At 38.8% G+C, this 19,350-nt stretch overlaps 2 protein-coding genes across 2 annotated transcripts; one reads left to right on the top strand and one right to left on the bottom strand.

Annotated features, from left to right (window-relative positions):
* Window positions 1-7,792: 7,792 nt before the first annotated feature.
* Window positions 7,793-13,910, top strand: LOC116071205 (high affinity immunoglobulin epsilon receptor subunit alpha-like). The gene is made up of 5 exons (XM_031342643.1): window positions 7,793-7,875; window positions 8,287-8,307; window positions 9,454-9,708; window positions 12,391-12,648; window positions 13,525-13,910. Exons 1-5 carry the CDS (start codon window positions 7,827-7,829, stop codon window positions 13,677-13,679), a joined length of 738 nt encoding a protein of 245 aa, XP_031198503.1. The 5' UTR covers window positions 7,793-7,826; the 3' UTR covers window positions 13,680-13,910.
* A 5,029-nt stretch (window positions 13,911-18,939) lies between these two features.
* LOC116096917 (olfactory receptor 10J4-like) lies at window positions 18,940-19,350 on the bottom strand (the record flags this gene model as incomplete). The annotated part of the gene is made up of 1 exon (XM_031379237.1): window positions 18,940-19,350. A coding segment is annotated over one exon (411 nt), but the record flags the coding sequence as incomplete, so codon positions are not given.

Raw genomic sequence — 19,350 nt, 5'->3', positions numbered from 1 at the left:
CCCTCGGAGCTCTGGTTGATTGATATTGTTGTTCTTCCTATGGGGTTGCAAACCCCTTCAGCTCCTACAGTCCTCCTGTCCTCTAATTCCTCCATTGGAGACCTCACAATCAGGTCAATGTTTGGCTGTGAGTATCTACCTCTGTATATGTCAGGCTCTGACATAGCCTCTCAGGAGACAACTATACCAGGTTCCTGTCAGCATGCACTTCTTGGCATCCAGAATAGTGTATAGTGTCTGTGTTTGGTGACTATATATAGGATGGATCCCCAGGTGTTTGGTGACTATATATAGGATGGATCCCCAGGTGGTACAGTCTCTGCCTTTTCTTCAGTCTCTGCTCCACACTTTGTTTCCATATTTGCTCCTATGAGTATTTTGTTCTAAGAAGGTCTGAAGCCTCCACACTTTGGTCTTCCTTCTTCTTGAGTTTCATGTGGTCTGTGCATTGTATCTTGGGTATTCCAAGCTTTTGGGCTAATATACACTTATCAGTGAGTGAAAACTATGTGTGTTCTTTTGTGACTGGGTTACCTCACTCAGGATTATATTTTCTAGTTCCATCCTTTTGCCTCAGAATTTCATGAATTCATTGTTTTTAATAGCTGTGTAGTACTCCATTGTGCTAATGTACTGCATTTTCTGTATCCATTCCTCTGTTGAGGGACATCTGGGTTCTTTCCAGCTTCTGGCCATTATAAAAAAGGCTGCTATGAACATAGTGAATCATGTGTTCTTGTTATATGTTGGAGCATCTTTTAGGTATATACCCAGGAGTGATATAGCTGGGTTCTCAGGTAATACTGTGTGCAATTTTCTGAGGAATCACCAGCTGACTTCCAGAGTGGTTGTACCAGCTTGCAATCCCACCAACAATGGAGGAGTGTTCCTCCTTCTCCATATCCTTGCCAGCATCTGCTTTCATCTGAGTTTTTTTATCCTAGCCATTCTGACTGGCATGAGGCAGAATCTCAGGGTTGTTTTTATTTGCATTTCTCTAATGACTAAGGATGTTGAACATTTCTTTAGATGCTTCCCAACTATTCTAATTTCTTCAGCTGAGAATTCTTTGTTTAGCTCTGTACACAATTTTTAATATGGTTATTTGGTTGTCTGGAGTCTAATTTTTTGAATTATTTGTATATATTGGATATTAGCCCTCTATTGGATGTAAGGTCGGTAAAGATCTTTTCCCAATCTGTTGATTGCTGTTTTGTCCTATTGACAGTGTCATTTGCTTTATAGAAGCTTTGCAATTTTATGAGGCACCATTTATCAACTCTTGATCTTAGAGCATAAGCTATTGGTCTTATGTCAGGAACTTTTCCCCAGTGCCCATGTATTCAAGGTTCTTCTCCACTTTCTCTTCTATTTGTTTCAGTATATCTGGTTTTATGTGGAGGTCCTTGATCTACTGAACTTGAGCTTTGTACAAGCAGATAAGAATGGATTGATTCGCATTCTTCTACATGCTGACTGCCAGTTGAATGGCTCCTTTGTCAATGACCCATAGGTTTGTGGGTTCATTTCTGTGTCTTCAATTCTATTCCATTGATCTTCCTTCCTGTCTCTGTATCAATACCATGCAGTTTTTATCACTATTGCTTTGCAATACAGCTTGAGATCAGGGTTGGTGATTTTCATCTTATGAAATCTTCTTCGATTTCTTTCTTCAGAGACTAAAACCCAGGACCAGTTGGTTTTAGTGCAGAATTCTATCAGACCTTTAAAGACCTAATACCAATTCTCTTCAAACTATTCCACAAAGTAGAAACAGAAGGAACAATACCCAATCCATTCTTCTATGAAGCCACAATAGCACTTATACCTAAACCACACAAAGACCCAACAAAGAAAGGGAACTTCAGACCAATTTTCCTTATGAATATTTATGCAAAAATTCTCAATGAAATTCTCACAAACCAAATCCAAAAACACATCAAAACAATTATCCATCATGATCAAGTAGACTTTATCTCAAGAATGCAGGAATGGTTCAATACAAGGAAATCCATCAACATAATCCACTATATAAACAAACTCAAAGAAAAAGAAAACACATGATCATCTAATTAGATGCTGAGAAAGCATTTGACAAAATCCAACATCCCTTCATGATAAAAGTCTTGGAAAGATCAGGAATTCAAGGCCTATACCTAAACATAATAAAAGCAATATACAGCAAACCAGTAGCCAACATCAAACTAAATGGAGAGAAACTTGAAGCAATCCCACTAAAATCAGGGACCAGACAAGGCTTCCCACTCTCTCCCCACCTATTCAATATTGTACTTGAAATCCTAGCCAGAGCAATTAGACAACAAAATGAGGTCAAAGGGATACAAATTAGAAAGGAAGAAGTCAAAATATCCCTATCTATTGATGATGTGGATAGTATAATTGAGTGACTCCAAAAATTCCGGAGAACTCCTAAACCTGAGAAAACAACTTCAGCAAAGTGGCTGGATATAGAATTAGACAAATCAGTAGCCATCCTATACTCAAATGATAAACAGGCTGAGAAAGAAATTATGGAAATGATACCCTTCACAATAGTCACAAATAATATAAAGTACCTTGGTGTGACCTAACCAATCAAGTGATCTGTATAATAAGAACTTCAAGTCTCTGAAGAAACAAATTGGATTGTTAAAAAAATCCTGTTGGAGGGGCAAAAGTCACAAGTGAGTGGGTATGGACATGGACTGCCTGTGAAATGCCTGTGAAATGAGTGTGTATGAAGAGAAATTACTGAAGAATCAATATTATTTTGGGAAAAGAAAAAAGAAGCATAAGGCCATTTTGTACCTTGAGAAATCCACATAGAGAATGAGCTGTCTGAGTTGAGAGTTAAGCTTGAGAGTCTGTTCACATTCATTGTGAACATAGTTTCTTTGAAATATGTTCAGATGATCTTTTTATATTTAAACAACTAAATATAATATTTTAATATTCCAGTCGCCTTCCCACCACTGCATCGCTTCTGTATCTTCCTCAGCAGGCTTAGAATACAGTTCTCCTTGATCCGAGTGCTCTGTGCATGCTCACCCCATACCTGCATCTGTAGGAAGACAGGAAGGCAAGTCTGAATCCATTGGCTAGAAGTGATGTTCATGGGCAAAGCTTATAGTCAGTGCGCATTAGAACTCCTCATAGTTCAGACTCCTCCCTCAGCTCTAAGATGCCACAAGATGCCTCATCTGCAAAGTGAGTGGCTGTTTATATGCCTTAAAATTTGGTAGCTTAAAAAAAATCAAACATGTCCACCCTACATGCTATAACACAAAGTATGACATAAACTATATAATGCCCAAATTTTATTTTAGCTCAGGAAAAATAGCGTGAACTTCTGGTGATTTTCTTTTTTCTTTGTTTGTATATTTTATAAATTAGTACCCAAGAATTGTAACACTGGTTAGGAATGTTATTCTCAGTCTATTGAGTTTTCATTTGCACCCAGAAAAGAACCACATTTTTTTTAACCATTTTGCTTTCACTAATGTCAATCAATTGATATATCTTGTATGACTTATTTACAAACAGTCTATAGTACATCACTTCTAGTCTATTAATCTTTATTATCCAATTATGGTTACCTTTAAGATTGAATAACACTATTTTTTTGTTGTTGATAAGACATCAAATGTGAGATACATGTTTTCCAGCCTGTCTCCATTTGAGTATTATCACTGGGAAAATTTCCACTTGATTATCCCTTTCTACTTAGAGAAAAATTAATCTTCAAAAGAGGGAGGGAAAGGATCATAGATGACATTATTTCTTAAAGTCTCATTTTTCTTTCCCTGGAGTAATAATCTCTATCTGTGCCCATGCCAGAGCTTGTATAATCCCCCACCTTTCTTGCTTCCTGAGTGGCATTTACTGTGAGTCCCAGGAGGTTCCATTTATTTCTTTCAGATTTATTTTTTCTTGAACCAAAAGTAGGTAACCACTCAGGTCAAGACAAGAAGTGAAAAATATCAAGGCCACTGACTTCAGTGCGAAAACACATCAGCTACCTAGCACCCACTGGACTGTTCTTTCTTGAGCTGACTCCTGTTTAAGGTGCCAGAAGGAAGACAAGGCAGATGGCCTCCTTGCCCTAAAACATCTAATGATTATGAGGGGTTGACAAGGTAGTTCCGTGGTTAAGACTGTTTATGGTTCTCGCAGAGGACTGGAATGCAGTTCACAGTACAAATAAAAACCTTTAAATAAAAAAGGATTTGTGGGAAAAACACAATTGGAATACCACCAACGCAATGATAACTCATTCCTATGCCTTTGTAAACCATCCTTTGGAGTAAGGACAGGAATGTGTAAAACACGAAGTGCATGAACAAGATCAATGATTCCCTGTTTGGGTGATGAGCTCTGGACAATCTAAGGGCTTTTTAACTAGGTATGACAAATCCTCGGACAGTCAGTCTTGATATGTTGATTGACTGAAAAAAAAGACATTTGTCTCTGTCTGGTTATGCATGTGTGCTCTCCTGTCAAATTGCCTGAGTTCAAATCCTAAGTATTTAGTTTGCCATTGTCCTTCAACAAGTCCTTCAACAAACTGCCTAGCCTCTCTATGATGTAATTTCCTATCTACTAACCACATAGAATTGGTAAGAGGGACATAGATGGTAAGATGTATTGCATACTTAGACCTGTCCCCGATCATTAGAGACAGTGTGCTATTTATAAGATACATACCCTGCAAGAAGATGGGTATATTGCCTTTTCAGCATTTTGTATCCAATATTATTGGAACTTGGGTTTATAAACCATAGAATAAGCCAGCATATTGGCCCTTCTTTCTGGTCCCTGGTTTTGGAAGGAACAGGCTAAGCTCTGCCACTTCTCTTTCAGACATATTAAAGGACAATAAAATTCCAGTTAAAAGCTTTAAAGCCAACTTCAAGGACACCTCATAGAACAAAAGTCCCATCGTTTATGCATGGCCATTAGAGTTTTATGTCTCTATGCCACAAAATGAAATACCGATTAAGTCTACTGAGAATGGGCAACAGGTTTAAATCTAAGCACAAGATGTCATTATGTACTGCATACATTTGTTTTCAGATTCAAAATCTTGTGGTAAGAAATGGGATTCTACACAGTGTACTGATTTTGTTAAGTACCTATTCTTCCTTTATTTTTGATTCCATAATTTAACTGTCATAAAACTTTACAAGGTATAGAAGCCTATTTTTGATGCCCTGAGCATATTGATCCCTTTCAGAACAATGTTTTCAAATATATGCTCACAACAATAATAATTACAATGGGAAGCCAATTAGTTTAAAATACAATTTCCATGTATTAAAAATCTCCCTGTGCCTCAAAGCACATCTTAATGAAGATAAACTGAGTACAAGAAATGAGCAACTACACTGTATAGACAGTGGATATAAAATAAATTTGGAGTCATCAGAACATCCTCTAAAGTGAGTGAGTGAATAAGGAAGAAAGAAGGAAAGAAAGAAAGAAAGAAAGAAAGAAAGAAAGAAAGAAAGAAAGAAAGAAAGGAAGAGAGAAAGAGAGAGAGAAAGAAGAACTTATATTTGGAGGGAATTTTCAAATAAGGTTAAAAGTTACAGGATTCGAACTATATTAAGCGAGATAAGTGAAACTCTTAGTTAATCTTGGTGCTGTTTTATTCTTCTGAGTTTTTGTCTTGCTTCTTTTCTCATTTTAGAACTACACTCTGGAAATAAATGTATGGTTTATTCTTTCCGATGTTCATATTGTGAGTTGTTTACTCTTTTAGGGTCAAACAGAAGAACTATAATTTGTTTTTAAGCTTTAACGGACTTCTTTGGTTGAACCGGTTGTTCTGCTGTTGCTGCTTCTAACAGATCCCCTTCATCTCAGTGTTGGGCACCTAAGTGTGAGCTTTAGATGGTGAAGCAAACAAAAAGGATCTCTCTAACAAACCTATCCTCTTCAGACTAAGCAAACACCTCTCAGGCAGTGCACTCCTGCTCTCACATAAGTAGGAGCTGTTTGGATAGTGTATAGACTTCAGGAAAAGCCCTTGTAGAAGCCATTTGAGCCACAGTAAAGTGACAGCACTTCAGGCAGTTTTACTGCAAGGGTTCTCTCCTGGGAAGAAGAACCCCCCAAATCTCTCAATAAAATCTCAACAATCTATAAAGCCTAATCCGTCTCAATGTCTGTCCCAGGGTCAAGGAATTCAAACATTACCCTCCTAGCACGTCAAACCAAGACGCTTCGCCATTCTTCTGTGCTTTCTCTCTGCACCAAGCCTCCTTTCTGATCCTTCTGTTTCCTTAGGACTCCAGAGAAAGCTGAGATTACTCAAAGTGCCCTGCCCTGCCAGAAGATATCAGCCACTGAATAAAAAGCTCACCTAGCTTTCCTATGGCCTTAACACAGCCCAAATAAATGGTTCTATTAAATGTATTTATCAAATAATACTAGTAAATGGAAGGGTATATACTTATAAATATTTTCACATGCTAGATGCTGTGCAGTGTGTTTTACATGTAAGAATTCTATTAGATCTTATAATGAAGACAGGGTCTCGATATCACTGTTTCTAGTTTATAAGTAGAACCCAACTACATGGTCATCAGACGTATTTGACTTCTGCCCTGTAAATATCAACAACATGTGGCTTTCAAAAGCTAAAATGTCAAAGAAGACAGGAATTTGGGAAGGAATATGAGGAGAAACTCTGGGATTAGTTTCAGGATGTGTGTGTGTATAGATATGATAACAATAATTTATACAGTTATAAGTACAAATCATTTTTTTTATTTTTTTTTGCTTTTTTTTATTAGATATTTTCTTTATTTACATGTAAATTTCTCCCTTCCCAGTTTCCCCTCTAAAAAACAAAGAAACAAACAAAAACAACAAAAACAAACCCCAGCTGCCTCCCCACTCCCCATGCCTGCCACCCCACCTTCTCCTGCTTATTGGCCCTGGCATTCCCCCACACTGGGACACAGAACCTTCACAGGGCTGAGGTCCTCTCCTCCCATTGATGATCAAATTTGCAATCTTCCACTATACACACGCTGCCAGAACAATCAGTCCCACCATGTGCAGACCTTGGTTGGTGGTTGAGACTCTGGGAGCTCTGAGGGTATTAGTTAGTTCATATTGTTGTTCATCCTAAGGGGCTGCAAACCCCTCAGCTCCATTGGTCCTTTCTCTAACTCCTTCACTGGGGACCCTGTACTCAGTTCAATAGATGGCTGTGAGCCTCTACATCTGTATTAGTCAGGTACTGTCAGAGTCTCTCAGGAGATAACTAACTATACACATTATATAAAACACTTTAAGTATAAATCATTTAAAATAATTATAAATTTGCAAGTTTTAAATAATTTTTATTTTTTATTTTTATGATATTCCTGAGCATATTTTATTTAAATATGTCACAAAATTCTGATGGTAAGCAACACTATCTGACAATAAAAATCTGGCAACCAAAAATACTTTACTGTTGAAACAACAATGTTTGATTGCTTCTAGCACAAAAATAAAATAAAATAAAATCTCAAATCAAATTCTTGTGCACTGACTGTCACCTTAAGGAATCCACATGACTCTGCTTAGACACTCAGTCCCTGCCTGCCAGATTCTCAGTGTCAGCTGAAGGTACAATAGGAGCAAATGGGTGACTATAAAATTGCCCAATTTGGCACAACCCTATTATTATCTCTGGAGAAAGCCAAGCCCAGGCATAGCTGATGAGTTAGCCAGATACGATGCAGAAGACATTTCCTTCTCCTTTGTGGTTTCAAGCCTATTTTCGAAGTCATAGCTCTCTGGCGCAGTTAGCACCTGAAGGTACAGGGGTGATGGCCACTGGAGGTTCTACCCAGCTCTGCCTAGCACTGCTGCTCATGTGTAAGTACAGGTTCATGTTACTCTCTGCCCTGAGGGACCAAAATGCATCTAGAGAGTGTCATGGTGGGGGCATTGATTTTTTTTTTTTTGGTGACTTTGTAGCTGTAGCACGTATGCAAAGGATGGGGTGCTTTTCAGGCAGTATGTAGTAGAGAGAAGCAGAGGAAAGTGGGCTGAGCACCGCATCAGTGAGAAACCAGGCTAACAGCTTGGATCTTTGCAATCCTCTGCCATCTACTACAGGATGGACCGACACCAATGGAGGAGGCTAGAGGAAAGAGCATAGCCCCTGCTCCACATTGATCACTAAAGCCCCAGGGATGTGGGTCTCATTCCCATACTGACCCTAGAGCTCTGGCATCCAGGCACACTGCGGACAGATGCTAACTTACCCTTTATTGATTTTTGCAGCTCTGGGTGTCATACTGACAGGTGAGTGAGTCCTTTGTCCTTCTTCCCTCAGTATATCTGGACATTGCTCTCTCTCTCTCTTTGCGTTTGTCTGCATCCCACGGTGTTTTCTTAGAGCTCTGAATCTTCTTCCTGGGAAGTCTGTTTTCTAAATCTGCCTCACCCCTCCCTTTTTATTGCCCGTCCAAAAGTTTCCCATATATCATTTCTCCTCTCAAGCTGTCTCTTCTGCTTAGCCAACAGCCATGTCTGCACTGGTGGTTCTCTGCATATTTTCTGTCTAGGCCCTTGAAAAGCATTCATCCAACCTTCATATTACTACCATTGTTGCTATTTTATAATTAAGAATCCTCTAACAGATCACTTACTGGGGGTTTCACAACTCTATCCTAAGTCTCTTGGGCCTAAATATTTTCCTTTACTATATAATCATTTTCCATCACTAAAAACTGCTTTTATTTTTAACCTGTGTTTAAATTGTCCCCATATCTCCTTGCTCCTGGAATCCTTTCAAGGCTGATACCTTGTTAGTACTTTTCATGGCCTTTTAAAATCGCAAACATTTTTCAATGTATATATTCATAATTAAATAGTTATAAAAATCTAAAGCTCATAGTTTATCAAGTCTATTATATATTTTTATTACCATTAAGGTGATTTATTTACAAACATTATATACTAAAATCTACCGATATTTGCTATATAACCTGAAATGATTGACAGTTGCTCCTGACATGTATTAATGAAACCAAGGCTTTAATATTCACCCATTATTTCTACAACTAGCCATTCAATAATTATTTAGCAAATGTTAATTAAATACCAACAATTATGCTAAGGAATGATCCTAAAAATGCTCATAACTTACATTTATGGATACTGATACTGAAGTTAAGAGAATGAGAGCAGGTTTTTACATCGTAAATAAATTATTTCAATTGTCTCCAAACTTTTTGCGTTGTGTCCTACCTTGATGCCTAGATTGGTTGCTCCCTGAGACCACGTCATTACTTACTTGATACTTTATTGCTTTACCTAGACATCAGGGCAGAGGATTGTTACTAACAAATGGACCACTGATTGACTATTGGCATATTTACAGTTTTGAGACTGGATAATTCTCAATGATTAAAATTTATTTATCTTCACAATTTTACCTTCTTTAAGCCACTCAGAAATCTGTAGTGTCCTTGGACCCACCGTGGATTAGAATATTTACAGGAGACAAAGTGACACTTTCATGCAATCGGAACAATTCCCTTCAAATGAACTCTACTAAATGGATCCACAACGGTATCATCTCTAAGGTGACATCTTCACATTGGGTTATTGAGAGTGCCACCATTCAAGACAGTGGAAAATACATATGTCAGAATCAAGGATTTTATAAGAGTAAGCCTGTGTATTTGAACGTGATGCAAGGTATGTTCCAGGGATATGGGAATATATACATATATCTCACCTGAAGTGTGACCTACTAGAACAGCAGTACTCCACCTTCTTAATGCTGCAACCCTTTAATATAGTTACTCAAGTTATGGTGACCCCTAACCATAAAATTATTTTGTTGCTAATTAATAGCTAAGTTTGGTATTGGTATGATTCATGAATATCAGTGTTTTCCTACAGTCTTAGGCAACACGTGAAATTGTTGTTTGACCCCACAAAGAGGTTGTAGCCTATAGGTTGATAACTAATGCACTAGTTGATGGCAGTAATGTATTTTATTCTAAGAGATTCAGCGCATATCACTCAAGACATCTCATGTCTTCCTCTGCATGTCTCTTTATATCTTCTTTCAATAGTCTATTCTGTCATCGATACTATTCATATCCCTCTTTAAAATCTATTTTACCTAGATATAGATATGAATTTTGTGATTAAATGGCACTATAGGTATATGGATACTGCAAAAATCTGTATATGTATACTTGCATCATTATGTTTGACTAAAGAGTTTCTCTGAACAATCCATGAGCCAGGAAAGACATTTCTCTTTACTCTTCATGTGCTTTATTTACTGTTACTAAAAACAATTCTATTATTTATTTTAATTCAAGAAATAGTTTATTACTCATTTATGTGTCCAAACTTAATACAACATATTTAGGTATCAGTAAATGTTGAATGAGCGAGCTATCTTTTGAAAGGAAAAGTTATAGGTTACATTTTTCTTTGATTGTAAAGATGTGTTTTAACACTTACAAAATTCTGAATACAAACTAAACCATTTCCTGATAGTAGATACAATATGCTTGCATATGTTAGACATGTTCTTCTTTAAAAAAAATCACCATTTGTGAAGAATGTTTTACAATTCTTTAGAATGACATTAGCTATAGAATATGATTCTTATAATTTATGGAATCATTATTGACAATTAATCACTGAGTGCCTACAAACTTCTGAACACTATGCTAGGTACTGCTGACAAAACAGAACTAGATTCAGCCCTGAATCTTTGGAGATCTTTATAGAGAAAATGACAATAAATGAAAATTAAACAAATAGTTAAAATTAGTGTTCACATTTTAAGGAAGTATTTTGGCCAACTTATAATTCACAACAGAACTGAGATGCCTCTTGGAAGATGGAGTGAGCAAAAAAATTCTCCCATGTTCAAACCTTTCGGAGTATGTCTGCCTGCTCCCTCTTAGCTAGATCCAGCTAGAATAGATTTGAAAGGAATTCTTGCCTTTGGGTTTCCACATGGGGCCTCAGAAATGCAGCACAAGATACTTTATAGCTCCAGACTGACTTGTCAGAGGGAGAAAGGATTCACTGGTGTGGGTTTCAGGTTATTCATGTTATTTTGTCTTTTTTTTTTAATTAATTTTTTTTTCAAATCATTCACTTTACATCCCCTCACTGCCCACTGCCCACTCATCCCTTCCTACAATCCTTCCCCCATCCTTCATTCCCCTTCTCCTCTGAGGGGTGGAGACCCCCTGGCATTTCAAGTATCTACAAGGCTGGGCACTTGCTCTCCCAATGAGGGCAGACAAGGCAGCCCAGCTAGAAAAGCAAACCCTACATACAGGCAATAGCTTTTGGAATAGCCCCCACTCCAGTTATTCAGGACCCACGTGGAGACCAAGATGCACATCTGCTCCATATGTGCTGGAAGACCTAGGTATAGCCTGTGTATGTTCTTTGGTTGGTGGTTCAGACTCTGAGACCCTCAAGGGTCCAGGTTAGTTGACTTTGCTGGTCTTCCTGTGGAGTCCGTATCCCTTTAGGATATACAATCCTTCCTACTATTCTTCCATAAGAATCCCCAAGCTAAATCCACTGTTTGTCTGTGAGCATCCGTATCTGTTTGAGTGAGCTGCTGGGTGGAGTCTCTCAGAGGATAGCTTGTTTCTGTCTGTAAACATCATTAATTGTGTTAGTATCGTTAATAGCAGAGTATCATTAATAGTGTTAGGGTTGGTGCTTGCCCATGGGATAGGTCAGAAGTTGGACTGGTTATTGGTTGGGTATTTGCTTAGACTCTGCTTCATCCTCTGTGTCTGCATTTCTTGTAGATAGGATAAATTTTTGGTTGAAAGTGTTGTGGGTGGGTTGGTGTCTCTATTGTTCCACTGGAGTTCCTGCCTGGCTATAGGAGGTGGCCTCTTCAGGTTCCGTATCCCCAATGTAGTGAGGCATGGCTAAGGTCACCCTATTGATTCTTGGGCACCTCCCTTATCTGGAGTTGTTCTCTACTTCCTCACTTCTATCTGTTTCATCTGTTTCAGATTTCTATTCATTTTCTTTTTGTTTGTTTTTTTTGTTTGTTTGTTTGTTTTGTTTTTTCAAGACAGGGTTTAACTGTAGCGCTCTGGCTGTCCTGGAACTCACTCTGTAGACCAGGCTGGCCTCGAACTCAGAAATCTGCCTGTCTTTGCCTACCAAGTGCTGGGATTAAAGGCATGTGCCACCCCAACCAGCTCAATTCATTTTCATGTTCAATTGATCTTGTGAACCAAGGAACTGGTTAATGGTCATCCATGGATGATCCCCTTTTATATGTCTGTGGATCTGTCTGTCTGCTCCACTTCCCCTGCTCCATTTCTCATCCATTATTAAGTGAATAACCCTAATGTAATGAATGCTCTTCAGAGTGGCTGCTCCTTCAGACATCTGCTGACATGGTCTTAGACAATGAATCCTTTGAGATGAGATGCCATGGCTGGAAGAATGGGAATGTCCGCAAGGTGATCTACTACAAGGATGACCGTGCTTTCAAGTTCAATTATGAGAACCCCAGCATCTCCATTAGAAAGGCCACACTCAATGACAGTGGTACCTACCACTGCACAGGCTACCTTAAGCAGGTGGAACGTGAATCTGGCAAATTCAGAATTGCTGTAGTAGAAGGTAAGTTGGTAAAGGAAATGCATAGTTCATGACAGGAGAAGAGAAAGTGGGCTTATGAGCCAGTGTTTGAGGGTAGTGCAAGGCTGTTGTGGTTGCCTACAAAGCCTAACAAATTTGCAATGTGGTGACCAAGGACATATTATGAGAGTGTCCATAGTTCCACAGCAGAGTCCTTATTTGTTATGTGCTGATGGTGATACCTATGTACTAAATGGAAATTTATAAAGATTAATGAGATACTTTGGTCAAATAGTTTTAAAACCCATAAAAGTATGTCCAGATATAACATTTTAAAATTAACATTTGAAAATTTTTATCTATTGCTTTCTAAAGAAGAGTGTATTTTTCAAATTGAAAGTGGTTTTGGAAGTTGAAGGAAGCAGATACAGAGAGTTCGAAGAGTCCATATTAATTATCGATGGTAGGGAAAGAAGTCATGTAAGAGGGGAACCTTGAAGTGTTTACTTGCCATTGAAGGAGGAAATTTTGTTTCATTTTGGCATGTTCATAATTATCTATAAAAAAAAGCAAGATGGTCAGACATAGAATTATGCTCTGATGTTTAATTATGTCTGGCCCCATGCTGTGTCCTTTCTACATCCAAGTCAGGAGATAATAGCATCCTGTTTCCTATGACTTTCACTGTTTAGAAGAATGGTAGATGGGGTTATTGGGAACCAGCCCTCTCCAGTGTTCTAGAGAGCACAGACTGTGGAACCCAGGATCTTGAGTATTTGCTCTCTGTTCCCGGATACTCCATTATACTAATGATGGACAATCATGCTTGTGTCCCTCTTAAAGAAGATGGCTCTCTGAGCCCCATTTTTCATTTTCTAATGTGATTTATATACTTATTGTATCTACATTCCCTTCTAGTTTACAAAAGCGAGTATCGTTGGCTACAACTAATTTTTCCCTTGTTGGTGGTGACTCTGTTTGCTGTAGACACGGGATTATTGCTTTCAACCCAAGAAGAGTTCAAGTCAGTCTTGATTCAGAAGACTGGAAAAGGCAGCAAAGTTAAAACCTAACTCCTAACCTAGGAGCATAAAGGAACTAATGTCATTGCTGAAGAAACAATTCTTAACAGTAATTTTCAGCAGAATCCTCAATAGCTTCTCAACTGTCAAAGGCCACTCACGCTATCCATAGAAAAGTGTGTTCCACAGGAATTACATAAATGCTTCATTAAACCAACTGCAGCTGGTTATATGACATGCAATAAGTAGCAAAAACTCAATAAACACCGTCTTAATACACTACGGAATGAGCTGACTGCTTTATCTAAATTTGTAAAAGAGAAGCACAATTTGAATAAAGTAAGTATGGAATCATGTAGAAGGATACTTTTAGAGATTCTGGTCTTATTAATTTGTTTGTTTTCTTCTAGAAGAACAACCGTGAGGGTGTAAATACATCATCTCCCTTTTTTATCATTATAAACAGTAGGGGGGACAGAAAACATGATAGGCACGATACTGATAAGTTTGGCCAATTTGTAATCTTCCTTCACTCGCTAGAAGCTTTTGATTCTCAAGAAAAATTAAGGTGACTCAGAAGACCAGGGTTCATATGTGATCAGTTCTGCCCTACCACTCTAACAGATGAAACTTGTATCGTATCTCCACAGACTGACAGAACAAACAGTTTTTGAGTAATCCCAGAAATGATAGACACTGTTTATAGTCTAAGACCAAATAAGTTCTTGGGTAAAAGAAATAGTTAGGTTTATATGTTTGTATTTTATGTCTTTCATTTTGTTACCAAAGTATTCATTGAAGGCCAGTGGTCTGTCTCACAGTATGAATGAGATTTGAATTTCTTCCCAGCACATGTATCTGTTATTAGGACTAAACCACCCATTAGAAGACATGGATCCCAGTGTTGCTTCTTTTACTTTCTGAGCTTGAGATTTGTGAAAACTCAGCTTATAAATGTATGAGACAAGTGTTTCATTTCTAAAATAGAAATGAGTATGGGACTACTCATGTGTATGTAGCTCAGCCCCTGCTCCATGCCCATGCATACAATGAGTTGGGACTTCAGGAAAATGCCTAAAGGACAGGGGCAAGCTGTCAGTGCTGAACACTGGCTTATGACAGCCAACATGTGAGAGCAGAGGGCCTCAAGCTTGCCCAGACTTACCCCTACTGACAGTGTGGAGAAAGGTATGAGGGTCACTTACAAAACACTGAATAGACTGATATCTTCATCTTGCCAAGAAATGTTAGTGGAGTATACATAGAATTACTTCAGATTTTTATTTTCTTAAAGATGGGCATATGTGTATATGATGTGACTCTCTTTTGCATCTTTTTCACCAATATTTTCATCATTTCAGAGAATAAGGAATGACTGCATTCCTGCTACTTATAGGTGTGGTGATGCTGAACAAATCCCTATTGAAATATCGACAGGGGAAAGTCCCCACAGGAAACTCTTGGGTGCTTTTATGGGAAATATTCTCTGCTACCTGCCCAAGATTTATTGCATGATAAAATGTTCAGACCACAATGCTGCTTCCACACACAATTGAGACACATTGTTTCACTGAGTCCCCTACAGTGTCAGTGTCTCTGGCACTGAGCTAAAAAGGAATTTCCTCCTTTATCTCAGTTTTGATGTTTATGCCAAATCTTCAGAGTTAGGAAAATAAGAGGTTCTTAAAGTGGGAAGAAATTACAGGCGTGATCAGCTTGGGAAACATCTTAGGGAATATCTAGAATCCTGAACGTTGCTATTTATGTTGTCTTCCTCATTTCCCAGTCAAGATTGGGAGGGCCATGGATAGAACAGAGGAGAGGGATGGGAGTCCAAGCTGCTTCTCACTGGGGGCTGGACTGTGCCAAGCCACTTGTAAGTCTTTGAGATTCTGTTTGTTCCTGTATGAGAGAAGATTGAACAAGGTGGTTTCTAAAGTCTCCATAATTGCCACTCATTTTCCATGTATTAGTCATTGATGGGCAGACTCTCAGAATTCATTTGCCACCCAGTGCAAATGTGGATTTCATCTCATGCTCCACCACTGGGCACCCAGATATGTCACCACTTTGGTATGTTGACCATCATATATAACTTCCTAATTCATTTCAGATTGTGCCTGCCATTTCTGTTTTTGTTTTTGTTTTCGTTTTTGTTTTTAGCTTTCATGGTCATTCACATACTATTCCAGAAGTAATACTGAAAATTAGGTTAATATTCAAATAGTTACTGGCCCCCAAATTATATATTATACTCCTTCTAACAGTGTCTCATATGTATGTGTATGAAGTATTTCAATCTATGTCAAGGAGTCAGCATGTTTTACAGGTTAGTCAAAAAATTTCCTTTCTTGATTTACCTGTGGCCTCTTTAGTCACCTCTGATCTATACTAAATAGGTCCCCAACAGTGCGTAAAACAACATTTGCTCCCTCAAAATAGATAATCACAAATCTTTATGAGTTCCTAATTCTTAGGGAATAGGAAAACAGATGAGCAACTCTCATCTTGTGACCCATGGAAGATAAATTCCATGGATGCCTCTAGATAAATATTCCAACAAAGGATGTAGCAGTAGACTGTCTGGAAACTAAATCTTTAGAGGAATGGCGTACACCTCATCAGATGGGAAATGAAGAACACCTCTCTAATCCTGGAGATGCATTGTTCTCCTATGGAAGGCAAATGTGCCCAAGACAGCCCAGGGCTACAGACAACCTCAGAGTTCTCTTATAGAAGGCAAATGTGTGAGAGACAGCCGAGGCCTACGGATGACCTTGGAGTCTGTCTTCTTGCCTTGTGTTACCTGCACAGGTCCAGACAGTCACTACCAAGTTCATGTTCCCATCATGTGCTCCATGAATTGCCACAGCATTCCCACTGACAGCTGCACTCTACTAATGCGCTTTGAATTGCGATCAAGTTCACCTGCATTGGCCACCCTCAACCCCCATGATCTTTCACTTTTGATACTGAAAAGGCATGGGGGTACTGTCAGTTTTGTTGATGTTCAGTACAGCACAGACAAAGGGAAAAAATCTCTCTGTAATGTTGTGAGGTCAGGGGGCAAAGAATGTGAAATTTCAGAAAATTCAGACACAAAAATTGAGATATTTATTTCTTAACTAATTTTCAAGAAGATCGTACAAAGATAAAAAGTTCTATAGATATCTGTTAAATCCACCTGCTTCATAACTTCTGTTAGTCTCACTGTGTCTTTGTTTAGTTTCTGTTTGAATGCCAGGGCCAGTAAGTAGGAAAGGGTGGGTGGTGAGCAGGGGGAAGGGGGAGGGAACAGGGGTTTGATTTTGTTTTTGTGTTTGTTTTGTTTTTGTTTTTATTTTTTTCCTTTTATTTTTTTTGGAGGGGATCCTGGGAAAGGAGATATTGTATGACATGTAAATAAATAAAACATCTAAGAAAAAAAAAGATCATACAAAATAATCATCCAGTAAGTTGTGCCATGGTAAACATGACTCAGTACTTGTAACCAAAAGATATTTTACAATGAAAAGAAAAGATCTCATCTACCTGTGCTAGAATAAGTTAAGGCTAAAAATTGTGTTTCCACAAATGCCTACCTTCCCTGACACGTTAAGTCTAAAATGCTGCTGCGGATTGCTGACTTCAGGAAACAGATTCCAGGACAGAGGCTTGGATGCAGCATCCACAGCTTTGTGGATGAAAGAAGCAGGGTTGAGAGAGACAAGCTGAAGTGTGAAACAGTCACAGCACAAACCCTAAACCATGTCACAGATGACAGCTCTGGACACGGGATAGCTCTTCATAATCACCATAGAGAGGAGATACCATGGATCAGACAAACCACTGGAGGCAGCATGTCCCCAGAACATGTTAAAAGCACAAAAATGCAGTTCCTTAGCAAGGATGCTTCCTGAAGGGAACCCACTGAGAGGCTCAGTCCAGGGTTCTCAGTTCCCTAGGGAGTTCACGAGTGCCTTTCCTTCATACTTTTACTTAAATGAGAGTTGCCACAGCTGCCAGTTGTCCTTTATACAACTCCACAGAAAGTAAGTGGCCCGACTGTTTCTGGAAGTCTGGACACATAGCCCTCCACACTCCTTCCCTGTGCAGACTTCACATTCTGGTGTTTTTGTCCAAAGTGCTGTGCTCCACTCCTGTCAAACAGCAGATCCGATGCTCCCTTCACTGTGATACCTACAGGCTCCTTCCAGGTCCACCCTCATCACTGCAGCCTTGAAAGGATGATTAAAGCTCACCTTGTCCATATGTCTGCCTTCTCAGCCTGAGTCTTCTAACGTGTGTGTAAAAGGATTGTGGAGAGGCCACACCTGGGTTCTCTTTAGCTGATGCAATTTTACTTTCTTACATCTGTGATACCACCGCTTTAAAGACATACTTTACGTCTCCTGAATAATCCTCAAGTTATCAGATAAATTAACATGATATTCATAAAAACAGAATGCAAGAAAATTTTTGACATAAAGATGTGTGTGTTTCTGTACCAACCACAACAAACATATCTTTCTGGGTTCATTTCCAAACTGATATTTATCAGATTTACAAACTTTAAGGATTTAGTGTTTTAGTAAACTCAAATCAATACAGTTTTTATGACTACCAATGAGGATCTGTTCTGAAAATAAATATATTGGCAAACAATTGTGTTATTGTACCAATACCATAGAGTGTAACTACATATCACACATTGTACCAGCTCATAATACGCAATGAGCTGTATGATTTCTGCCAGGATATATGAAGTCTATCATTGGTTTAAAGGTGACTATGTGACATTAGACAGCAACTCATAATATTCTCATGGAAAATGTAGCCATGTGCACATATTAACAATTTTATACACAAAGCACTGTGGCTCTTATATTGAACACGTCTAGGCTTGACGGAGTTGTATAGGGAAATGAAAAAGTACTAGTTGACCATGACATTCAAGGATGGACCAAAGCTTAGAGACAAAAGGTAGTGGGAATGAAATGGGGACTTGTGGAGGGGAGATCAGGAAGGGGGACAACAATTAGAAATATCAGGAAATAAAAATAAGCAGTAAAACGAAGCCTACTGAGTCTCTGGCCATAAGCAACCTATGTATATAAATTTTCTTTCTACTTAAACTAAGTATATAAAAATCATCTCATTCCTCCAGAGTATATCACAGAGAATTCTGATGGCATGGAGGGAAGCCTCTAGGTTACCCACTGTCAACATGTTCTGGTTTTGCTGATGCCATAAGATAAGACATTATTAGAAACAACATAAAAGAACTGCGTGTTCACCAACTGAAAGAAATGAAATTCACACATGAACCTGATTAAGAGGAAAGTGGCTTCTTCCACATGGCTCTGCGTAGGGCATCTTTGACCTCCTTATTCCGCAGAGTGTATACCAAAGGGTTCAGTAGAGGGGTGATAAGTGTGTAGGTCACTGAGATGAGCCTTTCCTGCCCCAGCAAGCTCTGGGACTTAGGTTTCAAGTAGATGATTGCAGTGCAGCCATAGTGGATGATGACCACCGTGAGGTGGGAGGCACAGGTAGCAAAGGCCTTCTTCCGACCTTCAGCTGAAGCAATCTTAAGAATAGTGGAGATGATCACAACATAGGAGATGAAGACCACGACCATTGGTAGAATAAGAACACACACGCTGACAACAAAATTGATGATCTCATTGACCGTGGTGTCCATGCAGGCCAGCTTCAGCAGGGGTCTCACATCACAGAAGAA

This window comes from Mastomys coucha, unplaced genomic scaffold (assembly GCF_008632895.1).
Source record: "Mastomys coucha isolate ucsf_1 unplaced genomic scaffold, UCSF_Mcou_1 pScaffold1, whole genome shotgun sequence".
Taxonomy (NCBI): domain Eukaryota; kingdom Metazoa; phylum Chordata; class Mammalia; order Rodentia; family Muridae; genus Mastomys; species Mastomys coucha.
The sequence above is the reverse complement of the archived record's forward strand: the minus strand, read 5'-3'. Positions and strand labels throughout refer to the sequence as shown.

Coding starts and splice junctions, on each gene's coding strand:
- LOC116071205 (XM_031342643.1), top strand. CDS start 7,827: ATGGCCACTGGAGGTTCTACCCAGCTCTGCCTAGCACTGCTGCTCATG. Junction 8,308..9,453: donor TCTGGGTGTCATACTGACAG/GTGAGTGAGTCC, acceptor ACCTTCTTTAAG/CCACTCAGAAATCTGTAGTG. Junction 12,649..13,524: donor CAGAATTGCTGTAGTAGAAG/GTAAGTTGGTAA, acceptor ATTCCCTTCTAG/TTTACAAAAGCGAGTATCGT.